Here is a 27,413-nt window from a genome sequence, read left to right as displayed (position 1 = left end):
GGATGCAGGCCATCAGGTCCAGGGGACTTGTTCACCTTTAGTCCCATTAGTTTGCCTAGTACTTTTTCTCTAGTGATAGTGATTGTTTTAAGTACCCCCCTCCCTAAATCCACTTGATTATCTATTATTATTGGGATGCTTTTAGTGTCTTCTGTGAAGACAGATACAAAATATTTGTTCAAAGTTTGTGCCATTTCCTTGTTTTCCATTATTAATTCCCCAGTCTCATCCTCTAAGGGGCCAACTTTAGCCAAGCTTTTCCTTTCTATATACCTTGTTATTTACTTGTAGAAGCTCTTACTGTCGATTTTTATATTTCAAGGAGCACAGACCTTGGATTGTCACTGGAGGAGTGAGGGGGGTGTTCATCGTTAGAACAGAGAATGCTTAACCATGGGGGGTATCGAGGCAGAGACTGGGACACCATTTGAAACTGAATTGGGTAAGGATTTAGAAAGGAGGAATAGAAAAGCTCACGGTGAAATGGGATCAGTGAGCACAGCTCCAGTTGTAGAGGCTTGATGGGCTGATTGGTCTCCCTCTGCAAGGCTGGAGATGTTGGTTCTGTCACTCCCGGTTCCTGTGCATTTCCAGGGAAGACACGGAGTCCTGGAACAAGCTGAAGCGAGTTATTTATCAAAGGCCTTTGTGTGTCAGTGTTTCGGTGTCAGGTGTCAGGCTGGGCCAGTGCTGCTTGTGGTCGGACGGCCTCAGATTCGAATGTGGAATGTGCTGAAGGAAAAAAGTTCGAGTCACTACTGAGACCCCAGACACGGAACCATCAACATCCAGAGCAAGATAACTCAGTACCTCAGTGCTAAAAATATAAAATCAAAGTGTGACCGTCCACATGACCCTGCCTCGGAAACAACCTCCAGTGACAGAAAATACTTTCATACCACAGCCTCGAAAGAGAAATGCCCATCACACAGTGCCCGGCCAATCACAGTGAGGGCCCCGCCCCTCCTCACCACACAGTGTGGGCCCCTCCCCCAGCCAATCTCAGTGCAGGGTCCCACCCTGGCCAATCACAGTGAGGGCCCCAACCTGGCCAATCACAGTGAGGGTCCCACCCCTGGCCAATCATAGTGAGGACCCCACGCCCACCCCACAACACAGTGTGGGCCCCTCCACCCAGCCAATCACAGTGCAGGGTCCCACCCTCGGCCAATCACAGTGCAGGGTCACATCCTTGGCCAATCACACTGCAGGTCCCCACCCCGGCCAATCACACTGCAGGTCCCCACACCGGCCAATCACAGTGCAGGATCCCATCCCCGGTCAACCACAGTGCAGGTCCCCACCCTGGCCAATCACACGAGGGCCTCAACCAGGCCAATCACAGTGAGGGTTCCACTCCCGGCCAATCACAGTGCAGGGCCCCCCCCCCCTCGGTCAATCAGAGTGCAAGGTCCCACCCTTGGCCAATCACAATGCAGTCCCCGCCCCCGGCCAATCACAGTGCAGGTCCCATCGCCTTTCCCATTTAAAAAAATTTGTTCCTGGGATGTGGGCGTCGCTGGCAAGGCCGGCATTTATTGCCCATCCCTGATTGCCCCTTGAGAAGGTGGTGGTGAGCCGCCTTCTTGAACCGCTGCAGTCCGTGTGGTGAAAGTACTCCCACAGAGCTGTTAGGGAGGGAGTTCCAGGATTGTGACCCAGCGACGATGAAGGAATGGACGATATATTTCCAAGTCAGGATGGTGTGTGACTGGGAGGGGAACGTGGAGGTGATGGTGCTCCCATGCGCCTGCTGCCCTTGTCCTTCTAGGCGGTAGAGGTCGTGGGTTTGGGAGGTGCTGCCGAAGAAACCTTGGTGAGTTTCTGCAGTGCATCTTGTAGATGGTACACACTGCAGCCACGGTGCACCGGTGGTGGAGGGAGTGAATGTTTAAGGTGGTGGATGGGGGACCAATCAAGCGGCTGCTTTGTCCTGGATGGTGTCGAGCTTCTTGAGTGTTGTTGGAGCTGCACTCAACCAGGCAAGTGGAGAGTATTCCATCACACTCCTGACTTGTGCCTTGTAGATGGTGGGAAGGCTTTGGGGAGTCAGGAGGTGAGACACTCACCACAGAATACCCAGCCTCTGACCTGCTCTTGTTGCCGCAGTATTTATGTGGCTGGTCCGGTTTAGTTTCTGGTGAATGGTGACTCCCAGGATGTTGGTGGTTGGGGATTCGGCGATGGTAACGCTGTCGAATGCCCATCGCACAATGCCCATCGCACATTTGCAAACCACAGGTCAGGGCCCTCCCCCGCCAATCACTGTGCAGGGCCCAGTGCAGAGACAGAGAGAGAGAGACAGAGAGAGAGAGACAGAGAGAGAGACAGAGAGAGAGACAGAGAGAGACAGAGAGACTGTTAAGTCCTGACTCTAATGTACTGACTTACATGAGACACATGCTGAAGTCAAGGTCACTCCGGACCTGCACCTTTAATTCCAGCTCTCCCATCCCGCACTGGCCTGAGACCTGCCTTTATATACCTCAGTGGGACAGGTATGGAGTGTCTCCTGCAAGTGCACCCCTGGTGGTACGGTATGCTTATTGTTACAGGTCATATCCAGTTACAGTCATGTATAGCATGGTAAGATACAGTTATATACAGTAATGTGAGATACATGACATCACCCTCCCCCAAGGTCTTATTTTCTTTATAGATTCAGTCTCTCAGGTGGTCTGCACTCTCGCGTGGAGCATCTTAGTTGTGGTTCAGTTGTTTGCCTTGGTGCCTGTTTTTCGTTCGGTGTGATTGCTGATATCTCGCCTGGGCTGTGTGTTGAGACTGCCCTTTCCTCAGGTTGTTCCCTCTGTCTGTCCACCAGGTGTGGTGTGAGTTCCACATTGTAGTCTGCCTCTGGTTCTTCACAGTGTTATCAGTGAATCTACTTTTTACTTGGTCGACATGCCTCCGGCAGGTTTGGCCATTGTCCATTTATACAACCAGTTGCCTGTTTCCCTCTTTGCCTGTTACTGTCCCTGCAAGCCGTTTGGGACCCCGGCCATAGTTTAGCACAAACACTTTGTCCCCTATCTCATTCCACCTCCCCCTCAAATTTCGGTCATGGTACTCAGTTAGCTTTTGACGCTTAGCCTCAACAATTTCATGCATGCCTGGGAGGATTAACGAGAGCCTGGTCTTTAAGGTCCGTTTCATCAATAGTTGCACGGGGGGAACCCCAGTCAACGAATGCGGACGAGATCTGTATGCCAGCAGCAGTCACGACAGGCGGCTCTGCAGCGTGGGACCTTGGATTCTGAGCATGCCTTGTTTAATGATCTGCACTGCTCGCTCCACCTGGCCATTGGAGGCCGGCTTGAAAAGTGCCGTCTTAACGTGATTTATACCGTGGTCAACTATAAAATCATGAAATTCTGTGCTGGTGAAGCACGGACCATTATCACTGACCAATATGTCAGGAATGCCGTGCGTTGCAAACATGGTTCTAAGGCTCTCCACAGTGGTGGAGGTGGTGCTCGAGTTTAAAATGGTGCACTCGATCCACTTTGAAAATGCATCTACAACTACGAGGAACATTTTGCCCATGAATGGGCCCGCATAGTCTACATGCACCCGCGACCATGGTTTGGTGGGCCAGGGTCTTAGGGAGGCCTCCCTGGGGGCATTACTGAGTTGGGCACAAATCGTGCACCTCCGGACGCAGAGCTCCAAGTCCGCGTCAATGCCAGGCCACCAGACGTGGGATCTGGCAATGGAGCTCTCGGACAAACGCCTCTCTGCCTCGTAAGGGCATAACTACTCGGCTGCCCCACATCAGGCAGTCTGCCTGTAGTGAGAGTTCATGCATGGAAGGGTTTGACTCCTCGGGGCAGGCATCGTGAACCTCTGCCCAGTCACCAGTTAAAACGCATCTTTTTACTAAGGATAACGTGGGGTCGCTGGTTGTCCAGGCTCTGATTTGGCGAGCCGTCATGGGCGAACCTGTGGACTCAAAGGCATTGATTGCCATGACCATCTCACAGTCCTGTTCGTCGCCTTCTGTGGTCGCCAGGGGTAGCCTGCTAAGTACATTGGCACAGTTGTCTGTGCCTGGTCTGTGCCTTATTGTGTAGTCGTAAGCCGCCAGCATGAGTGCCCACCGCTGAATGCGCGCCGAGGCGTTAGCGTTTATTGCCTTGCACTCGGATAGTAGGGATGTGAGGGGTTTGTGGTCGGTTTCTAATGCAAACTTGGCCCCGAAAAGGTATTGGTGCATCTTTTTGACACCGTACACGCACGCGAGCGCCTCCTTCTCAACCATACCGTACCCGCGCTCCGCCCGCGAAAGTGACCTGGAGGCATAAGCGACGGGCTGCAATTTACCCGCATCATTGACGTGCTGTAAAATGCACCCGACCCCGTACGCTGACGCATCACACATAAGGACTAACTTTTTACCTGGGTCAAAAAAGGCTAAAACACTGTTGGAACATAGAAGGTTGCGTGCCTTATTGAAGGCGCGTTCTTGGGCGTCCCCCCAAAACCAATCGCACCCCTTTCTGAGTAGCACGTGGAGAGGCTCCAGCAGTGTGCTCAAGTTCTGCATAAAGTTCCCAAAGTAATTGAGTAGCCCGAGAAAGCCGCGCAGTTCTGAGACATTCCGGGGCCTGAGTGCCAGGCGAATTGCTTCGGTTTTGGACTCTGTTGGGTGGATTCCATCAGCAGCAATCCTTCTGCCCAAAAATTCAACCTCAGGCATGAGAAACAGACACTTGGATTTCTTAACTCTAAGGCCTACATGATCCAATCGACTTAGTACTTCCTCAAGATTGCGGAGATGGGAGTCGGTGTCCCTGCCCACCTGAAAACACAACCGTGCCCGGGATGGACTTGAGCAGACTTTCCATGTTGCGCTGGAATATAGCAGCTGCCGACCTGATGCCGAATGGACATCGATTGTACACAAAAAGGCCTCGATGTGTGTTGATGGTGGTGAGTAGCTTAGACTCTTCGGTCATTTCTTGCGTCATATACGCAGATGTGAGGTCAAGTTTCGAGAAAAGTTTTCCCCTAGCCAATGTGGCAAATAGGCCTCTGCTCTGGGCAGCGGGTATTGGTCCTGTAGGGAGACTCTGTTTATGGTAGACTTGTAATCCCCACAGATTCGCAAGGATCCATCAGGCTTCATGACGGGGATGATGGGACTTGCCCAGTCGCTGAATTCCATGGGAGAAATTATGCCTTCCCACAGAAGCCGGTCCAGTTCGTTTTCAATCTTTTCCCTCATCACATAAGGCACAGCTCTAGCCTTGTGATGGACCGGTCTGGTATTCTGAGTGATGTAGATTCTAACTTTAGCCCCTTTGAAGGTGCCCACACCTGGCTGAAAGAGATGTTCAAATCGACTTAGAACTGTTGAACGGGAGGTCCGTTCCTCTGACGACATGGCGTGAACATCATCCCATTTCCAATTAAGTTCTGCGAGCCAGCTTCTCCCCAACAGGGCTGGGAGATCCCTGGGGACAATCCACAGGGAAAGTCGGTGCACCATCCCTTTGTGTGTGACTGAGAGCATGGCGCTGCCAAGGACTGGGATGATTTCTTTAGTATCGGTCCTTAGTTTGGTGTCGATCCTTGTGAGTTTTGGTCTGTTGCTTTTGTGCGGCCACAGCTGTTCAAATTGTTGAACGCTCATGAGGGATTGACTGGCCCCCTTTTCCAATTCCATGTTGATGGGTATCCCGTTGAGTAGAACCTTCATCATAATTGGAGGCGTCTTGGTGTAAGAACAGTGGACATTGATCCTGTTAACCCGCTGTGCCTCGGCGTCCCGTGCCCTGTTTCAACCGTCTTCTGGTCCGCTTTCCGACCCTTCCGATTCGTATACCAGCCGAGCTGCTGTTTTTCTGCACATGTGGGCCAGATGCCCTGTATAGTTGCAGTTTCTGCAAACGGCATGCTGAAATCGACACACACTGGTTGAGTACCTTCCCCCACATCTCCAACACAGACCGTTTCCTTTGTTTCCGAAGGATGAGCTGCGTCTGGCTGATCTCCCTTGAGCTCTCTCAATCTGTTGTTGATTGCTCACATTGTGGGTTGATGAGGTGTGATCGGCCGTTCATATGGCCCTTGATTTTGATGGCTTCTGGCTCCACTGCCTGCTGTTGAAGGCCTGCTCTCCTGCCTTTGTCTGTGTGTGGGGGTAGCGGTTTGTTTCACAATGTGAACCCCTTGTTCCGATGCCTCGTTGGTTGTCATATACGAAGTATAGATCAGCCTCGTTTCTTCTTCGCCTGCCAAGAACGTCTGTGCGACCAGTGCTGCTGCTTCTAGAGTCAAGTTCTTAGTCTCTATAAGCTTTCAGAATATGACTGAGTGGCCTATTCCTTCAATAAAAAAGTCTCTCAGCACTTCTCTCCTTAGTTCATCGGGGAACTCACATGAACTAGCCAGCCTCCGAAGTTCCGCCACGAAGTCGGGTATGCTTTGGCCCACACAGCGTCTGTAGTTGTAGAACCTGTGTCTGGCCATGTGTAGGCTGCTCGCTGGCTTCAGGTGGTCTCTCACCAGTGTGCTCAACTCCTCAAATGACTTGCTTGCTGGTTTCTCGGGTGCCAGCAGGTCTTTCATTAAGGCGTATGTTTTCGAGCCACAGCTGGTCAAGAGATGGGCTCTTCTCTTGTCTGCCTTATCATCGCCCAACCAGTCTTTGGTCACAAAGCTTTGCTGCAGCCTTTCTATAAAGTCCTCCCAATTGTCTCCAGCATTGTATTTCTCATCTGAGCTGTTGGTAGCCATTCTGTGGATTCTGTGATCCTGTAACTCGTCGCCACTGTTAAGTCCTGACTCTAATGTACTGACTTACACGAGACTCATGCTGAAGTCAAGGTCACTCAGGACCTGCACCTTTAATTTCAGCTCTCCAGTGCTGCACTTGCCTGAGATCTGCCTTTATATACCACAGTGGGACAGGTATGGAGTGTCTCCTGCAAGTGCACCCCTGGTGGTAAGGTATGCTTATTGTTACAGGTCATATCCAGTTACAGTCATGTATAGCATGGTAAGATACAGTTATATACAGTAATGTGAGATACATGACAGAGAGAGAGAGAGAGAGACAGAGAGAGAGAGACAGAGAGAGAGAGAGAGAGAGAGAGCTATAAAGTCCTGTTCCTGCAGTACAAACTCACACGAGGCACATGCTGAAGTCAAGGTCACTCAGGACCTGCACCTTTATTACACAGCTCTCGAATGCCAAACTTGCCTGAGACCTGTCCTTATATACCTGTCTGGGACAGGTATCCAGTGTCTCCTGCAAGTGCACCCCTGGTGGTAAGGTAAGCTAGTGGTTACAGGTCATCTCTAGTTACAGTCCTGTATAGCATGGTAAGATACAGTCATGTACAGTAGTGTGAGATACATGACATCACCCTCCCCCAAGGTTTTATTGTCTTTATAGATTCAGTCTCTCAGGTGGTCTACGCTCTCGCGTGGAGCGTCTTAGTTGTGGTTCAGTTGTTTGCCTTGGTGTCTGTTTTTCTTTCGGTGTGATTGTTGGTATCTCGCCTGGGCTGTCTGTTTTGTTCAGTATGATTGCTGGTATCTCGCCTGGGCTGTGTGTTGAGACTGCCCTTTCCTCAGGTTGTTCTCTCTGTCTGCCCACCAGGTGTGGTGTGAGTTCCACATTGTAGTCTGCTTCTGGTTCAGCAGTGTTGTTGTTAAATCTACTTTTGACTTGGTCTACATGCCTCCGGCAGGTTTGGCCATTGTCCATTTGTACAACCAGTAGCTTGTTTCCTTCCTCGCCTGTTACTGTCCCTGCAAGCCATTTGGGACCCCTGCCATAGTTTAGCACAAACACTTTGTCCCCAATCTCATTCACCTCCCCCTCGAATTTCGATCATGGTACTCAGATAGCTGACGGTGCTTTGCCTCAACGATTTCATGCATGTCTAGGAGGATTAATGAAAGCCTTGTTTTTAAGGTCCGTTTCATTAATAGTTGCGCGGGGGGAGCTCCAGTCAATGAATGCGGATGAGATCTGTATGCCAGCAGCAGTCGCGACAGGCGACCCTGCAGCATGGGACCTTGGATTTTAAGCATGCCTTGTTTAATGATCTGCACTGCTCGCTCCGCCTGGCCGTCGGAGGCCGGCTTGAACGGTGCCGTTCCAACGTGATTTATGCCGTGGTCACTCATAAAATCTTGGAATTCTGTGCTGGTGCAGCACAGACCATTATCACTGACCAATATGTCAGGAATGCCGTGCGTTGCGAACATGGTTCCAAGGCTCTCTACAGTGGTGGAGGTGGTGCTCGAGTTTAAAATGGTGCATTCGATCCACTTTGAAAATGCATCTACAACTACGAGGAACATTTTGCCCATGAATGGGCCCGCATAGTCTACGTGCACCCGCGACCACTGTTTGGTGGGCCAGGGCCAGGGGCTCAGTGGAGCCTCCCTGGGGACATTACTGAGTTGTGCACAAAAGGTGCACCGTCGGACGCAGAGCTCCAAATCCGCGTCAATGCCAGGCCACCAGACTTGGGATCTGGCTATGGCCTTCATGAGAACGATCCCCGGGTGCTCGCGGTGGTGCTCCCGGACAAATGCCTCGGCTGCCCCACATCAGGCAGTCTGCTTGTAGTGACAGCTCATGCATGTGCCTATGGAAGGGTTTGATCTCCTCGGGGCAGGCATCGCGAGCCTCTGCCCAGTCACCAGTTAAGACACATCTTTTAACTAGAGATAACGTGGGGTCGCTGGCCGTCCAGGCTCTGATTTGGCGAGCCGTCATGGGCGAACCTGTGGACTCAAAGGCATTGATTGCCATGACTATCTCACAATCCTGTTCGTCAGACCCTTCTGTGGTCGCCAGGGGTAGCATGCTGAGCGCGTCGGCACAGTTGTCTGTGCCTGGTCTGTGCCTTATGGTATAGTCGTAGGACGCCAGCATGAGTGCCCACCGTTGAATGCGCGCTGAGGCGTTGGCGTTTATTGCCTTGCTCTCAGATAGTAGGGACGTGAGGGGCTTGTGGTTTGTTTCTAATGTGAACTTGGCCCCGAAAAGGTATAGGTGCATCTTTTTGACACCGTTCACGCACGCGAGCGCCTCCTTCTCTACCATTCCGTACCTACGCTCCGCCCACGAAAGTGACCTGGCGGCATAAGCTATGGGTTGTAATTTGTCCGCACTATTGATATGTTGTAAAACGCACCCGACCCCATACGGTGATGCATCACATGTGAGAACTAGCTTTTTACCTGGATCAAAAAAGCCAAAACACTGTTGGAACACAGAAGGTTGCGTGCCTTATTGAAGGCGCGTTCCTGGGCGTCCCCCCAAAACCAATCGCACCCCTTTTTGAGTAGCACGTGGAGAGGCTCCAGCAGCGTGCTTAAGTTCTGCATAAAGTTCCCAAAGTAATTGAGTAGCCCGAGAAAGGCGCGCAGTTCTGAGACATTCCCGGGCCTGGGTGCCAGGCGAATTGCTTCTGTTTTGGACTCTGTTGGGCGGATTCCATCAGCGGCAATCCTGCTGCCCAAAAATTCAACCTCGGGCGCGAGAAACAGGCACTTGGATTTCTTAACTCTTAGGCCTACCCGATCCAACCGCTTTAGTACCTCCTCCAAATTGTGGAGATGGGAGTCGGTGTCCCTGCCCGTGATAAGCATGTCGTCTTGAAATACAACCGTCTCCATGTTGCGCTGGAATATAGCAGCTGCCGACCTGATGCCGAATGGGCATCGATTATACATGAAAAGGCCTCGATGTGTGTTGATGGTGGTGAGTAGCTTAGACTCTTCGGTCAGTTCTTGCGTCATATACGCAGATGTGAGATCTAGTTTTGAGAAAAGTTTACCTCCAGCCAATGTGGCAAATAAGTTCTCCGCTCTGGGCAGCGGGTACTGGTCCTGTAGGGAGACTCTGTTTATGGTAGATTTGTAGTCCCCACAGATTCGAACGGATCCATCAGGCTTCATGACTGGGACGATGGGACTTGCCCAGTCGCTAAATTCCACAGGTGATATAATGCCTTCCCGCAGAAGCCTGTCTAGTTCATGTTCAATCTTTTCCCTCATCACATAGGGCACAGCTCTAGCCTTGTGATGGACCGGTCTAGCATCCTGTGTGATGTAGATTTTGACTTTAGCCCCGTTGAAGGTGCCCACACCTGGCTGAAAGAGATGTTCAAATCGACTTAGAACTGTTGAGCAGGAGGTCAGTTCCTCTGACGACATGGCATGGACATCATCCCATTTCCAATTTAGTTTTGCCAGCCAGCTTCTCACCAGCAGTGCTGGGAGATCTCCAGGGACAATCCACAGGGGAAGTCGGTTCACCGTCCCTTTGTGTATGACTGAGAGCATGGCGCTGCCAAGGACTGGGACGATTTCTTTGATATAGGTCCTTAGTTTGGTGTCGACCCTTGTGAGTTTTGATCTGTCTCTTTTGTGCGGTCACAGCTGTTCAAATTGTTGGACACTCATGAGAGATTGACTCGCTCCCGTATCCAGCTCCATGTTGACGGGTATCCCGTTGAGTAGGACCCTCATCATTATTGGAGGTATCTTGTTGTAAGAGCAGTGGCCATTGATCATGTTGACCCACTGTACCTCGGTGTCCCGGGTACTGTCCCCACCGTCTTCTGGTCCGCTTTCCGACCCTTCCGATTCGTATACCAGCCGAGCTGCCGTTTTTCTGCACATGCGGGCCAGATGCCCTGTATAGTTGCAGTTTCTGCAAACAGCATGCTGAAATCGACACCCCCTTGATGAGTGCCTTCCCCCACATCTCCAGCACAGGCCGCTTCTATTGTTTCCAAAGGATGAGCTGCGTCTGCCTGATCTCTCTTGAGCTTCTCTCAGTTTGTAGTTGATTGCTCGCATTGTGGGTTCATGTGGCCCTTGAGGGCTTCTGGTGCCACTGCCTGCTGTTGAGGGCCTGCTCTCCTGCCTTTGTCTGTGTGTGGGGGTAGCGGCTTGTTTCACACTGTGAACCCCTTGTTCCGATGTTTTGTTAGTTGTCGTACCCGCAGTGTAGATCAACCTCGTTTCTTCTTCTCCTGCCAAGAATGTCTGTGCAACCAGTGCTGCTGCCTCTAAGGTCAGGTTCTTGGTTTCTATGAGCTTTCAGAATATGCCTGTGTGGCCTATTCCTTCAATAAAAAAGTCTCTCAGTACTTCTCTCCTTAGTTCATCGGAGAACTCACATAAGCTAGCCAACCTCCGAAGTTCCGCCACGAAGTCGGGTATGCTCTGGCCCACACAGCATCTGTAGTTGTAGAACCTGTGTCTGGCCATTTGTAGGCTGCTCGCTGGCTTCAGGTGGTCTCTTACCAGTGTGCTCAACTCTTCAAACGACTTGCTTGCTGGTTTCTCGGGTGCCAGCAGGTCCTTCATTAAGGCATATGTTTTTGAGCCACAACTGGTCAAGAGATGGGCTCTTCTCTTGTCTGCCTTATCATCGCCCAAGCATTCTTTGGTTACAAAGCTTTGCTGGAGCCTTTTTATAAAGTCCTCTCAATTATCTCCAGCATTGTATTTTTCATCTGAGCCGTTGGTCGCCATTCTGTGGATTCTGTGATCCCGTAACTCGTCACCACTGTAAAGTCCTGTCCCTGCAGTACAGACTCACACGAGGCATATGCTAAAGTCAAGGTCACTCAGGACCTGCAACTTTATTACACAGCTCTCGAATGTCACACTTGCCTGAGACCTGTCCTTATATACCTCTCTGGGACAGGTATCCAGTGTCTCCTGCTAGTGCACCCCTGGTGGTAAGGTAAGCTAGTGGTTACAGGTCATCTCTAGTTACAGCCATGTATAGCATGGTAAGGTACAGTTATGTATAGTCGTGTGAGATACATGACAAAAGAGAGAGAGCGAGAAAGACAGAGAGAGAGAGAGAGGCAGAGAGAGAGTGAGAGAGAGAGAGAGAGAGAGGCAGAGAGAAAGTGAGAGACAGAGAGAGAGAGAGAGAGAGAGACAGAGAGAGAGACAGAGAAAGAGAGACAGAGAGATAGAGAGACAGAGAGATAGAGAGACAGAGAGACAGAGAGAAAGAGCGAGACAGAGAGAAAGAGCGAGACAGAAAGAGCGAGACAGAGAGACAGAGAGAGACAGAGAGACAGACAGACAGAGAGAGAGACAGAGGACAGACACACAGAGAGAGAGACACAGAGAGAGAGACACACAGAGCCAGAGAGAGAGAGAGACAGAGAGAGAGACACAGAGACACAGAGAGAGAGCGCGAGAGAGAGAGAGAGAGACAGAGAGAGAGAGCGAGAGACAGACAGAGACAGAGACAGAGAGAGACAGAGAGAGAGAGAGTGAGAGACAGAGACAGAGAGAGAGAGAGAAAGAGAGAGACAGAGACAGAGACAGACAGAGACAGAGACAGAGACAGACAGAGAGAGAGAGAAAGAGAGACAGAGAGAGACACAGAGAGAGAGAGACACAGAAAGAGAGAGTGAGAGAGAGAGGGCTGGTGCAGAGACAGGAGTAAGAACAAGTCCCAACAACTTGAATCAATGCAAAGAAATAAATGTGGAGAGCCTGAGCTTGAGCTGTGAGCAGTGGAGTAGTGAATGGTACCTGAGAAAATCGGGGGCCCGGATAATCATGTGCTGAAAATCTTCCTGTGATAGCTTGCCGTCATTATCCAGATCCGCCTCATCTAGGACCTTGTCACAGACCAGATTCACCTCCTCTGGTGTCAGCTCATTCCGGGTCAGTTTGATCAATGTCTTCTCCAAATCCGATTTGCAGATAAAATTATCGTTGTTGAAATCTAAGTGAAAGAAATTAGCTTCATTGCTCAGGTCATCGCAACCTAATGCCAGATCCCAGCTGCTGTATAACCAGAGGTACAGTGGTAAAAACCAGTCCCACCAACTGAGCAACGGGAGCGCCTTTCACTGCTTTGAATAAACATAGAATTGTAGGGGGCAAAATTTGGGTATTTCGCGCCCCCCCTGTTAGCACCCCCAGGGTGTTATGTCTGCAATTACCATCGAATAACTCCACAAGGCCTCGTACTGAGTAAGAGCTGTGTGACTTCAGTCCATTTAATATGACTGTAAAGTGAGGGGCAGCATATGCCCCTGCACACCTGGGCAGGTAACCCCTGGGGCTTCCAACAGCAGTGCCCTCAGATGGTACATCGTACATAGTTACACAGTGAATACAAAGAGTTTGCGGACATGACATCATTCCCCCCCAAAGCCTTTGATGTGAGTTGATTACACGTTAATGCGACCCGGAGCCCTGCACTCCCTGGTTGACCGACTGAGTGTCGCTTCTGGCCTGGGTGAGTTGGTTGGGCCACTGCTGTCTTGCAGCATGACTGGTTGGGCTAGACTGTTGGGGATGGTGGGACCATCCTTGTGGTTGGCCGCGAGGTCTGTTGTCGATTGGGCGTGTGTCCGTGGGTCCTCTTCCGGTGGTTCCTGGTTATCTGTGAATTGTAATTTGGTTTGGTCCAAATGTTTTCTGCACATTTGACCGTTAAGCAGTTTGACAACAAATACTCTATTCCCCTCCTTTGCTAATACAGTACCGTCGACCCATTTGGGGCCCTGACTGTAATTCAGCTCAAACACAGGGTCATTGACAGTGATGTCGCGTGATACAGCCGCGCGATCATGGTACGTGTTTTGCTGATAACACCAGGGGCTAGACTTTCCACTTCACACCGCCCATCTATCACCAAAATGGACCTCTATCGCCCATTTTGAGCAAAAAGTGGAAACTAGGCCCAAAATATCGCCGGTAAAATAGGCCCCCAAGTTTCCACTTTGATCGCTGAGATGATCGCCCAAATGATCGCCCACACAAGGCCCATCCCAAGTTTCAGCATTCAGCATGCACTTCGCTGGGCCGATGCAAGGATCAAAAGAGTGCTCAAAAATAGTTGCTTTTTTAGGGCCTTAGAGAGGGAAATGAGCACTACGGACGATATTTTTAGCCTCTGAGGAAGGGTGGAGAATTGTTCTGAGTTATTTAGAGAGTAAAATTGAAGACAATTGTACTCAGAAATTTGGGACAGGGAATATAAATAGGTATTATCACCTTATCTATGCTAAACAGATCTCATGATATATTGGAATTATTTAATAAACAGTTTTTACACACTGAAGTTATGTAATGATATTCCATGGTGAAACAGAATAAACAAACAAATCTGCATGAAGAACTGTATATTGTAAAACTTATTGATAGAGAATTCAAACAGGCTGCATTTAGACAGGTTGAGAAAACACAGACTCCCATATCTATGTGCGACTGAGCACATTGCATTAAGTCATCAATCAACTTGACATTTTAGGACCTTTGGGTAGCGAGCCAATTAAAGGTTAAAAGACTATCAAATGAGCCAATAAGGTCAAAGAAGGCGAGTTCTTTTCTGCAACTTGAACCAGGTATAAGTACAGCCATTTTGACCATGTGGTCTCAGAAGGACAAAGGCCTGGCTTAAAGCCAGAAGCTTATTGCTGCTGCCAAAATAAAGTTACATTAAAACTACAACCGGAGTTTGTATTTCATTGGAAATTAAGAGATCTAACAATTTTGACGTCACGAACAGGATCGCTGAGGAAAGAAACTGAATTTTGGACATCGGACCTACATACTGAGGTAAGGACTCCTCTTTATAAAAGTCCTCGGTCAAAAGTCTAAATTCGCCTCTCCTTCTACGCGATTCCGAAAGCCTCCGGTTTGCGAACCCTCCGGTTGGTAGTCGGCTCGAGGTCCCATAGACGTCTAACCTCGGCGGTGTGTTCGTTAATTAATCACCGACCTATTGATCGGCTGGAAAGCCTACGACTCGAGACCCCAGTAAAGAAATCAGTATTATGGCAGCAGGAGATAAGAGCAAAGAATTGCCGACAACTGTTAAAGGAAGGTGGGCACCACCTGAGGTTTCGATAGATGAAATCCTCGAACAGTTGAAAGAATACATAGAGCAACAATTCAACTTATCTAAAACCTGTATTAAGATCGAACAAAAGTACGGAACCTCCAAAGGACAATGGTCCTTGGACGAGATTACAAGGGTCTGGGGAAAAACGACCCATATGAAAAATAAAGAGCGGACTAGATGTTCCCTAGCCGTTATGGGCCAGATCCGAAAGCGGAATGAAATTATAACGTGTTCCCAACATGATCGAGAACTGACCAGTACAAAGGACCAATTGCAAGCAGTTTGTGCACAGCTGCGACAGAAAAGACTTGAACTTGAAAAGCTGGAAGCGGAAGTTAAAGATCTTAAAGATGAAATTAAAGAATGGAAAAAATCATTAAGTCAAGAGACAGTAATAGGAAAAGGAAAATGTATCGGTCAATTCCCAGGGTACCCATATTTGGATAAATTAAAAGCGCAAACCCGAAGACACGACCGAGGAATAGATACGGATTCTGAATCCTCTGACGATACAGGGTCAGAGGATGAAGAATTAGGGATGCGCTTTGCCCAGTTTAAAAAAAGATGAGTTGTAAACAAATCAGAAGAGACTGCGGATGAGGGCGGAACCAAAAAAACGAGGAAAAGGGTGTATGCAGAATACTTATTTCATGATCCGGCAGACCCAGAGAAAATTGATAAATGGTCCAAGGAATTGCCCAATCCAAAGAAAAGGGGAGTGAAAACGTGGGACCAATTGGACCGCTTAAGAAATATATATCAACTTCATCCCTGGGACGGAGTGCAAATTTTGACCATAATGGTGCCAAAAACACAAGGAAGAAAATAGCACGACAAGGTAGAAGAAGCTTTGGGGCAGGATGAGCAAGAATTAGACGCAGGATGGGAGGCGATTAAACACTGGCTGCAAGCCTTCAGTCCAGCTCAGACAGACTGGGGAAAAATTGCAGCCTGCCAACAGAAAGGAACAGAGGAGGTCCTGGAGTATGACGAACGGCTTAGATGCACGTGGCTAGAACATTCGGGTATGAATCATACAGATGAGGAAATGGATGAACAAGTGTTTGGACCCCTGAAAGCAGCTTTCGTGGCAGGTCTAAAGCCAGAACTGTCCAAAATGCTTAAGGTAGTGTTAAGCAAAGGAACTACCTTTGCAGCATTGGTGGATCGATGTAACCAATTAGATCGGGATATGGGAGCTAAAGTCCGAGCTGTACAGGCTATGGGATTGAAATCCCAGGATTCCGATAAACAGTCATTAGGAAAATTACCCGGAAAATGTCATTATTGTGGGAAAGAAGGTCACTGGGCCAAGACGTGCAGGGCAAAACAGCAAGGTCGTGGCCGGGGAAGAGGACGCAGCCAGGGATACAATTCAGCCAACAAGCCAGGCTTGTCACAAGATAACGACCTCATAGAAGCATTTAAGCGACTGACAATACAACAATAGAAGGAGTTACTTGGGATAGCAAAAAAACGATTAGAGCCCACCCTGGCCCCCCTCCTCGCACTAATACAACAAAGGGGAGATGGGCTATATATAACTGTGAGGATGGGCGATAAGGATGTGGACTGTCTTTTAGACGCAGGGGTGGAATTAACATGCTTACCCCTACAATATGGAGACTTTTTGCCATTGGATGGTAGGGCACGTACAGCCTATGGAGTTGGGGGCCATAAAATGGAAATTAAAAGGACAACACCGGTACTTATAGGGCTGGGTCCACATGAACTAACCACGCCGGTCTGGATAGGCCCAGTAGATCAACCCCTTTTGGGAATGGACGTTCTAATCCAAGTAGATTCATCGTTGCATTTCGAGGATGGTCGGGTGACATGGTCAATTAGAACTTTGAAGAAAGAAGAATTGAAGGAACACCCGATATGGGCTAAAGATAAGAACGATTGTGGCCTACTCCAGATGGAGCCTGCGTCATTTACCGGGACCAAGCCTCCATGCACTAAACAATATCCCATCAGTCCAACTGCCATCGTGGGAATCTTACCGGTTATTCAGCAATTGGAGAAACAAGGGGTGCTTATTAAAACGCATAGCTCCTTCAATAGCCCCGTGTGGCCGGTACAGAAATCTAATGAGACTTGGCGTTTGACTGTCGATTATAGGAAAGCTAACCAGTGTATTGATCAAAAATCTCCTTTGGTCGCAGATCCCTCCACCATTTTTAATGCCCTCAAACCGAAACATAAATATTTCTCGGTTATAGATATGGCCAACGGATTTTGGTCGGTGCCTCTGGCACCGGAGGTTCGACAGTGGTTTGCTTTCACGGTCCAAGGACAACAGTATACTTGGACCCGGTTACCGCAGGGTTTCCACAACAGCCCTACGGTATTCCACATGGCTTTACAAAGCCATTTGTGAGAATTATCTCCCCTGACATCCACAGTCATCCAATATGTAGACGATATCCTGCTAGCTTCAAACACGGAAGAACAGCATGAACAAGATTTATGAGCTTTGCTGGACCACCTTCGGCTGAAAGGACATAAAGCCAGCATCGACAAAGCACAAATATCCCAAGAAGAGGTTGTATACCTGGGGCAAAAGATTTCACAAGGAAAGAGAGAACTTACCCAGGATAGAACTGCAGCCATTCGGGCTGCTAAAAAACCCACCACTATTCAGGAACTAAGGTCTTTTTTGGGATTGTGTAACTTTAACAGAAATTGGATTGACTCCTTCACACAGCTTGCTCAGCCACTGAATGATATTTTAAAGGGGAAACGTGCCTCTCAAGAAGCCATCACCCTCACTAAGGAACAGCAAGAGGCCTTCCTAAGTTTGAAAAAGGCTTTGTGTTCGGCACGGGCTCTGGGAATCCCCGACAGTGGTAAGCCATTTACCCTGTTTGTCCATGAGAAAGGAGGATATATGACAGCTATACTGACACAAGAACATGGGGATCGGCAAAGACCTATTGGCTATTATTTGGCAAAACTGGATGCGGTAAGTTGCCTAAGGGCCATGGAAGCTACATGTCGAGCGGTAATGATCACTGCGGGTCTAGTCCTCGACCAAAAGCTGATTGTCAAGTGTCCCCACACCGTATACGCTTTGCTGTCTATGAATAGAATGTCTCAGGTGACGGCTGCTAGATGGACCCGCTGGACAGCAGTTTTGGAAGCTCCTAATCTCCATATCGTCCGGGCCAGCCCGGTTAATCCCGCAACTATGCTCCCGATGTCAGAATCGAGGGAGCAAGAGGGGGGAGAATGTGAAGAGCATGACTGCGTGGAGATTTAAAAAGAAACAGAAGAAGCAGCCTTAGCAGCAGAGGAGCCTCTGCACAACCCAGACCTCATCCTGTTTACAGATGTTTCCTCCTTTGTTGACGATGCTACCAGAAAAGCAGGATGGGCAGTTACAACCTTATATGAGGTAGTGGCAAAAGGATGTTTACCCTCAGGAACGTCAGCACAACAGGCCGAATTACGGGCCCTGTCAGAGGCATGTCGAATAGCAGAAGGACAGACAGCTAATGTCTACACAGATTTGCGTTATGCTTTTGGAGTCGCTCACGACTTTGGTCTGTTATGGCGGAAAAGAGGATTCCTCACTGCTGCTGGTACACCTATCCGAAATGGAAAAGAAGTCTGAGACTTACTAGAGGCCATACAATTACCTCAGGAAGTGTCCATCCTGAAGTGTAAGGCCCATACCAAGGAAAATACCACGGAAGCACAGGGAAATGCCCTAGCCGACCAGGCAGCTAAAGATGCCGCCTCACAGGGCACTCCCCCAGAAGAACCAACACAGATGTGCAGATTGAAAGCACTCAGGACTCTGACACGAGACCTTCAAACAATGCAAGGCGAGTGCTCCCGAGAGGAAAAATGGACATGGATTGAGGCAGGAATTAAGCTATGTGAAGATGGTGTCTGGAGACAAAGAGTTACCGACAAGCCAGTCGCGCCACAAGAGCTTATGCCTTTTTTAGCCCAACAGATCCACTCGTGGGGACACTTGGCCTCACAACAGATGACGGCACGGTTCCAAAAAAGCTGGTGGGGTCAGGGATTTAAAAAACATGCCCAGCTGGTAACAGACCGCTGTGTGGTCTGCCAGAAAAATAATTCTGGACCCATCACGGTAATGCCCCAACTGAGGCCCCCTGCCCCTGTCGGACCATTCCAGCATCTGCAGGTTGATTATATATCTCTTCCTTCATGCCAAGGATACACTAACATTCTTGTCATGGTCGACAGATTCTCTAGATTGGTAGAAGCTGTCCCAACTAAAAGAGCCACAGCCAATCACACTGCAAAGGTCTTGTGTAAGGATTACATTCCCCGGTGGGGAGTCCCGAGTAGCATTGACTCAGATCAGGGAACACACTTCACAGGTGCTGTCTGCCAAGAAGTCTGTAGGTTACTGAACATTACGTGGGATTTACACTGTCCTTATCACCCACAATCATCAGGACAAGTAGAGCGAATGAATCGAACTCTGAAACAACGGCTTGCCAAATATCACCAAGAAGGAACACCATGGCTCCAGGCACTACCAATAGTGCTATGTAGCATTAGGGCAACCCCGAACAGAACTACAGGTCTAAGCCCATTTGAAATTATAACAGGAAGACCCATGTCGCTGCCAGGAACTATCGATTTAAGGAAAGCTGATGTTCATTTAATGAGTGACACTTTGTTATCATACTGTCAGAACCTAACCAATGCTATTAGTTCTGTTTCCCGACAGGTATCGACAGCTTGGGGCAATCCACCCGAAGGAGGACACGACATCATCCCGGGAGTCTGGGTGTATGTGAAAAAGTTGCATAAAGAAACTTTGGATGCCAAGTGGGAGGGACCTTATCAAGTGTTATTGACCACCAAGGCAGCTGTTAAAGTCCAAGGAAAGAAAGCCTGGATCCACACTTCACACGTTAAACGAGCACCCGTAACTGAAGCTGAAATCTAATAAGGACAATTACTTTTTGCCAAAATGTATAAATTTACTGTATTACTGATTATAGGTATTCTAGGCATTTGCCTACTTCTTACTAGCCGACCCTCTGCACCAAAGGGAAATAGTAGGGTAGCAAGGGAATTACATGTAAATACCTTTTTATATATGTCATACATTTATGCCAAACAAGGTAACATTTCTAGTTGTTGGGTGTGTGCGCATATTCCTATTCACTCAAAGGGAGGGATTCCCTTGAGGCCAGTTCCCTTGAATATCTCGGAAATGGCTGAGTGGATAATTAATCAAAACAAAACAGGCAATGCATTTCAGGATACGGAAAACTGGGCATGTAAATGGAAGTCAGCAGGTTACAATCTGACTACCTTTGAAGGGGGTTACCAACCGTGCTACAATAATTCCAAACGGCCTCCATTTTTTGTTATCACTGATACAACGGGGATAGGAAGACTGATTAGAAACATCAAAGGAGGCCAAAATATGGGGTATAGTAACGGCTCCCAGAATTATAATATAATCAAGCCACGGAACCGTCCAAACTGGGCCGATGTGGGAATTTTTAACGTAACGGGGATTCTGAATAAAACAGATGGAAAAGCCTGGACAGGTCCCGGAGTGTTGCTGACAAAGAAACAGCTAACATTCATTGCCTATAATGGCACCTACTGGGTGTGTGGCCACAAGGCCTACCCTTGGTTGCCCCAGAATTGGATGGGGTCCTGCTATTTAACCTACATTGTGCCTTATATGTATCATATAAAGTCACTGTCGGAACATTTACACCATCCTAAGAGAGCTATCACAGAAACAGAGAGGCTCTTTGCCATTCTGATCCCCAGATATGGGACCGCCAGACTGGCAAGGGAATCCATTAACGTGGCATCCGTTGTGGAACGGGTAGCCAATGATACCTCAGAGGCCCTAATTAAAATCAATGCAGAAATGGTAGCAATCCGCACAGTAGCCCTACAGAATAGACTGGCCCTTGATTACATCCTGGCTGAAAAGGGAGGTACTTGCGCCCTACTTGGAACTGAGTGTTGCACATATATCCCAGATAGCTCCGAAGAAATTATCCAAAAGAAGGTAGAAAAATTTAAGCAACCCCCATCATTCACTGAATGGCTAGGTTCAATGGGAACTTCATTGGTGGAAGGTTTAATTCTATTTGTTGTAATTATTTTACTTTTATATTGTTTGTTTATGTTGATTAAATGTTGTTGCGATCAGGCGGCTGTAGCTGCTGTCCCGCAGGTGAGACACCTTGCAGGTCCCAGCAGACCGTCTGTACGTGGCACAGGGGTATGTTATGTGTAAGGGAAGGTTGTTTACTGGTTGAATTAAGATATTGATTTGGATTAAATTGGAATAAGGTTAATTAACCTACCAAAACAAGACTTCCATTGTGGCCAGGATGGAACTCGGGTTGGTGTAAATTTGTGTGGAAGCTACTAGTCCGGACATGTGGCGAAACACATCAACAAATTTTAGAAGGAAACTCTATTAACATGTATGAAATTATTTTGTAGAATGTTTAACCAGTGATACCTGATGTTTTATGATTCAGTTTGTGAAAGAATCAAAGGGGGGATTGATAGAGAATTCAAACAGGCTGCATTTAGACAGGTTGAGAAAACACAGACTCCCATATCTACGTGCGACTGAGCACATTGCATTAAGTCATCAATCAACTTGACATTTTAGGACCTTTGGGTAGTGAGCCAATTAAAGGTTAAAAGACTATCAAATGAGCCAATAAGGTCAAAGAAGGCGAGTTCTTTTCTGTAAATTGAACCAGGTATAAGTACAGCCATTTTGACCATGTGGTCTCAGAAGGACAAAGGCCTGACTTAAAGCCAGAAGCTTGTTGCTGCTGCCAAAATAAAGTTACATTAAAACTACAACCGGAGTTCGTATTTCATTGGAAATTAAGAGATCTAACACTTATGTAAATAAGAGAGAAGGTACAAAAGTTGTAGAAAGTTTTTTTCAACAACTTCACCCTCCAAGCCCCCATCCCCCGCACCAACCCACCCTACCCTCAAAATCCCCAAAACATTAGAAGAAGAATAAATTGAACATTTTAAAGACCAAGTGACCATTTTCAGCAACGCTAACAAGTGACCATTTCTGTCATGACAACAAGTGACCATTTCAGAAAAAATGGAAAGTGAACAGTTAAGTAATGATAACAAGTGAACAAGTGAACATTTAACTATTGAATACCATTGGCCAATTTAGTAACAATAACAATAACAATAACAAGAGTATAATAAATTGATAACAGCAAGTGGACATTTTAAAACAAGTGAACTATAGAAAAGCACTCCCCCCTCCCTACCTGTGGCTACGTTTCTCTCCAGGTCCAGTCCCACCCCGTGTTCGTACCCCACCCGCCTGTTTTGGTCTAAGCAGACCGACACCAAGGCGTTGTGCAGAGTGGGATGTCCAGACTTCCTGCCGTGGTGGAGGTGACGGAGAGGAAGCGGAAGCCTGAAGCTCCACTTCCCAGTCCGGAGGAACTGTGCCCTCCATACTCGCTTGTGTGCTCGGGGTGTCGCTGCGAGCAGACACGACACCTTGGGGTGCAGCGCCGTGTCCAGCCAGCAACGCATGCCGTAGGGCATTGGTTGCGGCTGTCTGCTGCCGAATAGCCTCCAAGGTCTCCCTTGCAGTCTGTGCTTGCCAGAAGACCAGTTGGAGAAGTTCTGGGAGAACTCGCTCCAGGATGCTGGAAATTGGCTCCAGTTCGCAGAGAATCCCTCAAACCCCTGGATAATGTTGCGACCAATCGCGACCGTCTCCCTGAACATGGAAATCAAGCTCTCTGCCTGGCCCTCCAAGGCAGGCGATTGCCCACCACGCTGACCGGACCTCCGTGGGGTCAGCGTTTGCAATATGACGTGCCTTGGCATTGCCACCTGTTCACCGCTTGGTCCCAGTGCTTCTTCCATCTCAACCGAGATGGCCGCAGGTTGTTCTCCCTCCCCAGCAAAAAAAAATCTCTTCTTCTTCTGTCTCCGTCTCCTCCTCCTCCTCCTCCTCCTGCTGAAGCGCAGCAGCAGGAGTCTGCAATGGCTCCTCTTCTTCAGCCTCCTGTGATGTTGGAGACGGTTCAGTGGTAGTGGACTCCACTGACTCGACGACCACTTGACCTTTAATTTGATAAACAACGATTAACTATTCAAATCATTGCATTACAATTTTTCTCGAAGTCAAAACATTGCAATGCTTTCATTTACCCCATATGCACAGGTGATCACAAGGTTTAACATGACCTAACATGACCTCATTCGAACACCTATAGTACATCACCATTATATATCAGATTATATTATAATTGCATAACATTACATTGTAATTGCATAACATTACATTGTAACTACGATATTTTCAGTATTTACTAATGATTCACACATTGAACAATGCACATTTCTCATTACTCACATGTCTCAAGGATGGGGTCGGCCACACCACGGGATGTGACCGAACGGCTTTCTGGCCCCACCAAGGCCACCGCGAGCTCCTCGTGAGCACTCAAACTGTGCATCATGACAGAGCCCTCGCCCGTCCTGCGTTGCTCCCGATTATTGACCGAGATCTTCTTCTGTAAATGATACGATAACATTGCACGGCATAAGCAAATGGATCAGGCGATTTAAGATATTCAAGACTGACAGATTTAAATGTTCTATTACAAATTAGCATTACATTGCATATTTCACATTACAACATTTAACTTTATGCTGGGTTGCATAAATTTATTCATAATTTAGTTATGTTTAAATGTAACCAAATAACATTGCAGATTCTTGTTACTATTTAGAGCATTATAAATTTCAACTTACTCTCGCAGCTGCCAGTAGGCTGTTCCAACATTTGCGGCATTGGTCCAGTGTCCGGGCTTCAAATCTCTGGCCCAAATCCTGCGATATGCACGGGGCGGAGGTTTCCCATGTCCACCCCGTGTCAGATCCTCCCACCTGGTGCTGACAACATTCACTGGGGCCTCATTGGTCTCCTCGCTGAAAGGCTTGGCCCCACGCCTCTCAAGTGATGCCTCCATGTCGATTATTATGAGTTGATTCAGACCACAAAATGCTTTCTCCTCTCTCTCTTTCTCTCTCCCCGACCCTCACAGAGCTTCTGAGCATGTGTGATGACCCCTGACCTCCCAAAATGCGGGAAGGAGCATCAACCTGAAAAAAAAAATCAACCTGCACATGCGCAGGGATGCGTTGCTAGGGAAGCTTTTTTTTCATTCCGTTTTCTTTGGGCGATCGTGAGATCACCGAGAAATCACATCGGCCATTTGGCATTGCTGGGGTAAGGCAGAGTGGAAAATCGCAAAAAAAAAAATGGGCCTTGAGCCGGCGATCAGCACGGGCGATACGTCCCGCATCGCTGGAACAAGGCCCATTTTTTTCAGCCTTAGCCTGAAAGTGGAAAGTCGAGCCCCTGGTTTCCACCTGATCAATGAGGTCAGGGTGTACTAAGGAGAGCCTGGTTTTGAGTGCTCGTTTCATTAATAATTCTGCAGGGGTAACTGAGTGGGGTCGTGTCCTGTAGCTAAGCAATACCCGGGACAGGTGGGTTTGTAAGGAGCCTTCCGTAACACGTTTCAAGCTCTGCTTTATGGTTTGCACTGCCCGCTCTGCTTGGCCGTTGGATGCGGGCTTGAACAGGGCAGATCTGACATGCTTGATGCCATTACGGGTCATGAATTCATTGAATTCCGAGCTGGTGAAGCACGGATCATTGTCGCTGACAAGAATGTTGGGTAAGCCATGGATGGCAAACATGGCCCTGAGGCTTTCAATAGTGGCCGTGGACGTGCTGGATGCCATTATTACACATTCAATCCATTTGGAGTAGGCATCCACAACAACCAGGAACATCTTTCCCAGAAAGGGGCCCACATAATCCACATTGATCCTGGACCATGGTTTTAAGGGCCAGGACCAGAGACTAAGTGGAGCCTCTCCAGGAGCATTGCTCAGTTGTGAGCATGTGTTACACTGGTGCACGCACAACTCCAGGTCCGAGTCAATGCCGGGTCATCAGACGTGGGACCTGGCGATGGCCTTCACCATGATTATGCCTGGGTGGGTGCTGTGTAGGCCATGTATGAAGGTTTCCCTGCCTTTCTTTGGCTAGATAACGCGGTTGCCCCGTAAGAGGCAATCTGAATGGATCAACATTTCATCTTTACGACAGTGAAACGGCTTGATCTCGTCTTGCATGTCTCTAGGGACCACTGACCAGCTCCCATTGAGGAGACAACTTTTTACAAGGGATAGCAGAGGATCCTGGCTGGTCCAGGTCTTAATTTGGCGGGCCGTTACGGGTGACCCTTCGCTATCAAAGGTATCCATGGCCAGAAGCAGGTCTGCGGGCTGTGCCGTTTCCACCCCGGTGGTGGGCAATGGTAGTCGGCTGAGAACATCGGCGCAGTTTTCAGTGCCTGGCCTGTGGCAGATCACATAGTCGTAAGCCGACAGTGTTAGTGCCCATCTTTGGATTCGAGATGAAGCGTTGGTGTTTATGCCTTTGCTTTCCGAAAACAGTGAGATTAGGGGCTTGTGGTCAGTCTATAACTTGAACCTGAGTCCAAACAAATATTGGTGCATTTTTTTTACCATTATCACAGGCTAAAGCCTTCTTTTCAACCATGCTGTAGCCTCTTTCGGCTTTTGATAGATTTCTGGACACATATGCAACCAGTTGGAGCTTGCCCACTGCATCGGCTTGCTGCAAAACACACCCGACACTGTAGGACGACACATCACATGCTAAAACTAGACGTTTACATGGGTCATATAATACCAGCAACTTATTGGAACACAGCAGGTTTCTGGCCTTCTCAAAGGCGGCCTCTTCATTTTTACCCCAAGCCCAGTCACCTCCCTTGTGTAACACTTGTGCAACGGTTCCAGCAAGGTGCTCAACCCTGGGAGAAAGTTACCGAAATAGTTGAGAAGTCCCAGGTGATATGTCCTTACTACACAGTATAAATGCACACGAGGCCCATACTAGAGAGAAGGTCACTCTGTGACCAGTTACCTTTATTACCAAGACCTCAAGTGATGAAGGTGGGTGGAGCTTCCCCTTTTATACCTGAAACTCCAGGTTAGGAGTGTCTCCTACAAGTGCACCCCCTTGTGGTCAATGTTCTCAATGTGTACAACTTAGGTCAGCTTATACATGGGTTACAATGATAGTTGAATACATGACATCACCTCCCCCCCAAAGTCTTATTGGGATCACAGGTTAAGTCTCTCTGGTGGTTTATGCTCCCTTGTAGAGCGCCTGAGTTGGGGCTCCGGTTGTTGGGCGCTGGCCTGAGTGTCTGCTGTTTGCAGTGCCTCAGGCCTGTCCGGACTGCGCTCTTCTCCCTTTGGTTCCGGTGTTCGGTCACTTGTGGTGGAGTAAACTCTACGTCATGTTCTTCCTCTGCTTCTTCTATGGGGTTGCTGAATGTCCTTTTGGTTTGATCCACGTGTTTGCGGCAGATTTGTCCATTGGTAAGTTTAACTACCAAAACCCTATTCCCCTCTTTGGCAATCACAGTGCCTGCGAGCCATTTGGGCCCTGCAGCATAATTAAGGACAAAAACAGGGTCATTGACATCAATACATCAGGCCCTCGCATTCCTGTCATGGTAGTCACATTGTGACTGATGCCTGCTCTCAACAATTTCTTTCATAGTATGGTGTATAAGGGATAACCTGGTTTTGAGCATCCTTTTCATTAGCAGCTCTGTGGGTGGAACCCCTGTGAGTGAGTGTGGTCGGGATCTATTGGTCAACAGGAGGTGTGATAAGCGGCTTTGTAGAGAACCCCCTTGGATTCTGAGCATCCCATGTTTGATTATCTGCACTGCTCGTTCCGCCTGGCCATTTGAGGCCGGCTTGAATGGTGCCGTTCTGACATGGTTGATTCCATTGCCTGCCATGAAGTCCTGGAATTCAGTGCTTGTGAAGCACAGGCCATTGTCGCTGACCAAAACATCCGGTTGACCATGGGCGGTGAACATTGCCTGTAGACTTTCTACCGTGGCAGAGGATGTGCTTGAATTTAAAATGGCACACTCAATCCATTTGGAGTAGGCGTCTACTACAACCAAAAACATTTTTCCCATGAAAGGACCTGCGTAGTCCACATGGATGCGTGACCATGGCTTGGCGGGCCAGGACCAGGGGCTAAGGGGGGCTTCCCTGGGTGCGTTGCCCAGCTGAGCACACATGTTGCACCTGCGAACACAAAGTTCCAGGTCTGCATCTATCCCTGGCCACCAAACGTGTGACCTGGCAATTGCCTTCATCATGACAATGCCCGGGTGCTCATTGTGAAGTTCTCTGATAAACATCTTTCTGCCCATCTGGGGCATGACTACTTGGTTTCCCCATAGTAGGCAATCAGCCTGAATCGAGAGTTCATCCTTGCGCCTATGAAACGGTTTAAATTACTCAGGACATGCCCCGTACGTGGCTGCCCAGTCCCCATTCAGGACACATTTCTTAACTAAGGTCTTTATTTGTCCAGACTTTAATCTGACTGTCACAGGTGAGCCTTCGCTTTCGAAAGCTTCAACAGCCA

General features: G+C 48.5%; 1 protein-coding gene across 1 annotated transcript in view; it reads right to left on the bottom strand.

The window, feature by feature from the left end:
• Positions 1-647: 647 nt before the first annotated feature.
• LOC139250692 (calcium and integrin-binding family member 3-like) overlaps positions 648-27,413 on the bottom strand; it is a 104,187-nt gene continuing 77,421 nt past the window's right edge. Inside the window, exons 4-5 of the mRNA XM_070873070.1 lie at positions 12,541-12,736; positions 648-732 (exon numbers count right to left, since the gene is read on the bottom strand). Coding sequence (XP_070729171.1) covers positions 711-732; positions 12,541-12,736 — 218 coding nt within the window. The 3' untranslated portion in view covers positions 648-710. The remainder of the gene's footprint in view (positions 733-12,540; positions 12,737-27,413) is intronic.

This window comes from Pristiophorus japonicus, unplaced genomic scaffold (genome assembly GCF_044704955.1).
Source record: "Pristiophorus japonicus isolate sPriJap1 unplaced genomic scaffold, sPriJap1.hap1 HAP1_SCAFFOLD_411, whole genome shotgun sequence".
Lineage (NCBI taxonomy): Eukaryota > Metazoa > Chordata > Chondrichthyes > Pristiophoridae > Pristiophorus > Pristiophorus japonicus.
This window is presented reverse-complemented; position numbering and strand designations above follow the sequence as displayed.